The sequence below is a fragment of the Pseudopipra pipra genome, chromosome 25 (assembly GCF_036250125.1).
Source record: "Pseudopipra pipra isolate bDixPip1 chromosome 25, bDixPip1.hap1, whole genome shotgun sequence".
NCBI lineage: Eukaryota > Metazoa > Chordata > Aves > Passeriformes > Pipridae > Pseudopipra > Pseudopipra pipra.
In genome coordinates this window covers 1,800,403-1,805,725 of record NC_087573.1, presented here as the reverse complement: position 1 = coordinate 1,805,725, position 5,323 = coordinate 1,800,403, and the positions used below count along the sequence as shown (strand labels likewise).

At 56.7% G+C, this 5,323-nt stretch overlaps 1 protein-coding gene across 1 annotated transcript in view; it reads left to right on the top strand.

The window, feature by feature from the left end:
- The first annotated feature begins 991 nt into the window (after positions 1–991).
- The window catches only part of DSTYK (dual serine/threonine and tyrosine protein kinase), a 30,090-nt gene continuing 25,758 nt past the window's right edge, over positions 992–5,323 (top strand). Inside the window, exon 1 of the mRNA XM_064635621.1 lies at positions 992–1,246. Coding sequence (XP_064491691.1) covers positions 1,015–1,246 — 232 coding nt within the window. The 5' untranslated portion in view covers positions 992–1,014. The remainder of the gene's footprint in view (positions 1,247–5,323) is intronic.

Here is a 5,323-nt window from a genome sequence, read left to right as displayed (position 1 = left end):
GGGGGGCGCGGGGGGCGCGGGGGGCGGCGGCGGCTCCGGGCGGCGGCCGGGGGGCCGGTGCGGGGCCCGCGGGCGGTGCGGCCCCGGCCCGCCCGCCCCGCCGAGCCCGAGCCCGGGCCGGGCGGCGGCTCCGCGCCCCGGCGGCTCCGCGCCCGCCGCCGGCACCGGCATCGCCGCCGCCGCTGACTGACAGCGCCGCGGACCAATGGCGGCGCGCGGGGGGCGGAGAGGATTGCGGAGATTGGCGGAGGCGGTGCAGGGGGCGGGGCTGTAGGGCGAGCCTCCCGCTGAGTGACGGCGAGATTAGCCAATGGAAGCGCGCAGAGGGCGGGGCGGCCGGCGGTGATTGGTGGGAGCCGCCGCGGGGCGTGTCCCGCCTCCTGCCGCGCCGGTGCCGCGCAGCGCTCCGCAACCGGGAGCGACAGCACCACTTTTCCCTTCCCTTCCCCTTTTCCTTTCCCTTTTCCTTCCCCTTTTCTTTCTCCTTTTTAAACACATTATTTTATGGTCGTTCTGGGATTTTTTTTTCTGGTTGTTTTTTCTCTTCCTCCCCCCCGCGGGGGTGGGCGGAGGCCGCGGAGATGGGTCGGCGGCGGCGCCTCTTCGCGAGACTACAGTCCCCACGGGGCTTCGCGGCGCGGCGGACTACAACTCCCGGCATGCCCTGCGCGTACAGCGCCATGAACTGCACGTAGATGCAGAGTGAACTACATCTCCCGGCGTGCCCCGCGCGCGGCGTCCTCTGCCGGTCTCCTCCCCCTTTGCCCCGCGGCGCGCCGATAAAGGTTCCGCGCACACGCAGCGCGGTTGGCGGAGGCGCTGCCCCTCGGCACGAGGAGGAGAAGGAGGAGGCAGGGGTCGGGGAGGCGGGAGGGGCGGGCGGGAGGGGGGGGGTCGGGTCGGGAGAACCTCCCGGGGAGGTTCCTCCCTGGGAAAAAAAAAGGGGCGGCAGCCCTGGCCGGGGCCGAGCGCGCGGCGCGGCGGGGAGGGGATATCGGGGCGGACCCGGAGGACATGGAGGGCGAGGGGGGCCCGGGCCGGGCCGGGGCCGTGCGGGAGCTCTGCCGCTCCTTCGGACACTACAACCGGCACCTGGCGCGGCTGCAGCACAACCTGCGCGAGACCAGGAGGTTCTTCCGCGACGTCAAGTTCTCCCAGGGACACCCCTTCGCCCCGAAGGCCGCCGGAGACGCTCCCCACGGAGGGGATGGGGATGAGGAGCCCGGGGACGGCCCCGCGCCCGGCGGTGAGAGAGGGGTCGGGAAGAGCCGGGGGGGAAAGGGGGGCCGTTCTGGGGGTGAATGGAGGGTTCCTGGGGTGAGGGGTCAACGGGGGGGCTTGCGAGGGTTGGGGGGCAGGTGGAAGGCGATGGAGAGTGAAGGGCTCTCATGGGGGGCTCTCTTATGGGGTTGCTCAATTTATGGGATTTAGTGGGCTGGGGGTGCCTGCGGAGAGCTTGGGGCTGTGAGGAGGTTGGTGGGGTGAAGGGAGCAGGGCTGGAGGGGTATTTAGGAGGGTTTCAGTGGATATTACGAAAAGGTTCTTCCCCAGAGGGTGGTCGGGCACTGACCAGGCTCCCCAGGGCAGTGGGCACGGCCCCAAGGCTGCCAGAGCTCCAGGAGGGTTTGGACAACGCTCTCAAGAACAGGGTCGGATTTTAGGGTGTCTATGCTGCAGGACTCGCACCGCTGCGACCCGGGTTCAATTCCCGGCCCCCCGAGCAGCTGGAGCTCGTCAGCCTTGTATGGCAATCCAGCTACGTCCTGGGGACCTCACTGCCACTGTCCAAGCTTTGCTCGGCCCCGGCAGATGAACCTCAGGATTAAAAGGGTGGGCTCAGTTCAGCGCACGCTGTGTCTCACCTAAAAAATCCACTGCGCAGGCTCGAAGGGTTTATGACCTTTCCCAAATCTTCGCTTGCGAAGACTGGCCATTATTATTATTATTATATTATTATTATTATTATATTATGCAGGGCTAGGGGTTGGACTGGATGATCCCTGTGGGTTCCTTCCAGCTCGGGATATTCCATCCTTCCCTCTCCCAGTGTTTCAGCTCCCCCTTGCCCGGGTGTCAGGAGGAGGCAGCACCTGGGAGCGGGTGGGATGAGGGGTTGCTGTTCCCTGGGCTCTGTTTTTCCCGGGGGTTCTGTGGGAACAGTGGGTTTCTTCAGCAGCTCCCTGGGCATTTCTGCTGCTGTTGACAAACAGAGCTGCGGGTGGGAGCTCTCCTGCCACGTGTAGAACTTCATCTTTCCATAAGACTGTCTTGTGAGAGGAGACTTTGGCGTGACATGGAACCTTCATAAAGATCTTCTTCATTCATTTCCAAGCGGCTCATGAGTCATCTCTGTTGGCTACTTGTCCAGGAGACTTGTCCCTTCTTGTCTCACCCTCACAGTTGTGGTTTGAAGGTGGAAGTGTTGGGATCTCCTGTCTGTCTGTGTTTTGAAAAAAAAAAAAAAAATCAGTGTTGAAAACCCTGGGTTGGGTCTGGCTGGCTGGGAGTTCATTTTCCCCATCTGTGGGGCCGTGGATTTGGAGCTGGGAAGGTGTTGGGAACACAGCAGGGTTTGGGGAAGTGCTGAGTAGCTTCTCCACGCTCCCCCCCTCACACCAGGCTGGGAGGGAGCCAGGTTTTTGGGAAGGGGCACAGCCAGGACAGGTGAGCCAAAGGGACTGTGTGGTGGGTGAGTTTGGGATTGTTCAGCCTGGAGAAGAGAAGGATTTGGGGTGGCCTAATTGCAGCCTTCCAGTGCCTCCAGGGAGTCGACAAGGAGGATGGAGAGAGACTATTTAAAGGGGTCTGGAGTGACAGGACGAGGGGGAACAGCTTCAAACTGCCAGAGGGCAGGGTTAGATGGGATATTGGGAAGGAATTCCTCCCTGGGAGGGTGGGGAGGCCCTGGCACAGGGTGCCCAGAGAAGCTGTGGCTGCCCCATCCCTGGAAGTGTCCAAGGCCAGGTTGGAGCCACCTGGGCTAGTGAAAGGTGTCCCTGCCTGTGGCAGGGGGTAGAATAAGGTGATGTTTAAGGTCCCTTCCCACCCAAACCATTCCATGATTCTAGGATTGTCCATGGTCTCAGAGCTGTTGGAATGGTCCCACTCACTGCAGCTGCTCTTGTGTTTGGTTATTCCTTGGAAAACGTTGCTGGTTCAGCAGCAAGTGCATCTTTTAGACGTGGGGGCATCATGAATCCAATATTCCTGACATAGGTACAGATCCCAACAGATTTCCTGCCTGTTGTCTCTAACCCAGAGCACTTATAACCTTCTTTTTTATTATTCAAATCCCTACTTTGACCCAGTTTGACCGGGTTCAGGGCTTCAGGGGAGGTCTGGCTGTTCAGAGCTTGGTTGTGCTGACAGTGCTGACAGTGTGGGCTCCTGGCTCAGGGTTTTGGGCTCCTGGCTCAGGGTTTTGGGCCCCTGGCTCAGAGTTTCAGGCTGCAGAGGTTGTCTGGCTCTTACTGCTCTGCAAACTATGGATTTAAGTTTTATTTTCCAACTGGTGACGTGGGACAAGGATCAAGTGAATAAACCTGCTCTGGGTTAGAGGGTGGGAGGTTGTGGTGGGAAGAGGATGAGGAGCAGGACCTGGTAAAATAATGGACACAACTGCAAAATAACTGTGAATTAATGATTATTATTTTTTTTAAGCTCTGGGAAGTCACAAGCCTTTGCCCAAAACCCAGAGCTTTGGCATTGCTTATTAACTTCCTCCCTGAATAACCCAAGGTGGTTGTTGGAGAATCTTTATTATATTAATAATAGCATTAATTTTCTTTATTATAACAAGAGCTCCTTGTTTCTGTATAGTTTAATGGTGTTGGACATTTCTGGTGTTCTCTGAATTGTAGTGGTTGGTAATGAAAGTTTTTTCCCCTGTGTAACATGGAGAGTTTTTTGAGTGTCAGAGGGTTTAAAGAGCCCAGTTCTCATTGAATTCAGAACCCCTTTTTGCCCTTCAGGTGGTATCAAAGTGAGAGGAATTCTGACCAAATTGTTCTGCAGACTTTTTGTGAAACACAAAGGACCTGGGGGTGGAGTGGAGTGGACAGGACACACTGCCCAGGGCTGGAGTGGAAAATAAACTGTGAAAAGTAAATGCAGATGTCCTGGAAACAAAACAAAGTGAAGGGTTTGCTTTTGAGGCACCTGAAAAACTCGTGGAACAGCCTGGAAAGGGAAGTGGCCTCTGGATCAAGAGCTGAAGCCCAGCCTGGGTTACTCTGCCCACAGCCAGGGCTGAGTATCTGCTGAGCTGGGGTGAGCTGGGTCAGCTGGGCTGGACTTGTGGGAGAAAGAAATCCTCTTCCATCCCTCCCCTCTGCTCAGGAGGGTGACAGCAAAACCCATCAATGAGTGACTGTCACTGACCAGGCTGTGGTGGCAGCAGCAGGATTTACACCTCATAGTGAGAGAAGTGAACTCAATCCAAGGGAAAGAATAATTTGCCTTCCAGCTACTGTTTATGAGGGAAAGGCAAGTCTGGTTTGCTCTGTCTGCCTTTCTGAGGGAGTCAACAAAATCCTGTCTGTTCTCTGGGGCTGCCTTGGCATGAATTGGCAGCTCAGAGTGATTTGTTCAAGTGCTGGGATGATCCTGCAGCTTCAGGTCTGGCAGCTTTTGGTTCTTGGTGCTGATAACTGGCGTGTTTGCTGGAAAAACAAACCCTGATTTAGGGATTCGGCAGCAGGTTTTACTCAAATATGTAAAGATACCAAGGAAAAGTCCCTCAGCTCTGCTTTCTGCTAATTGGGGTTGTTTTTTTTTGTTCTGTGCTTGCAGTAATTGGAGCTCTTTGATGTAGGAACCTAAGGGGTTATTTCTTTTATTTTAGGAATTTCTGCAAGCTGAGCTAACCCCAAATCTAGAGCATCCCCAGAGGTTTGGGCAGCAGCTGGAGTGTTGCACCAGTGGGGTGTGCTGGGGGAGAGCCCTGGGCTCTGCTGCCTCCATAAATAAGGGGGTTTTATAGGGATGAGATCACGTGGAATCCCCAAATGGTTTGGGTTAGAAGGGACCCTAAAGCTCATCCCATTCCACCTCCTGCCACGGGCAGGGACACCTTCCACTAGTCCAGGTTCCTCCAAGCCCTGTCCAACCTGGCCCTGGACACCTCAGTTGGTAGAACTGTGCTATCATAAGTCTTGTGGTGGCCAAAACCTCCTGCAGGTCATGAGCAGCAGCAGAGCAATGGGAGGATTCCTCTGCAAACCCTCAGCATTTGCAGTAAGAGGCTCTGGCCATGTTTAGGTTGTCCTCACGTAGCACTGGAGCTGGAACAGAAAAGACAAGTGATGCTGGCAGAGGATCCCTG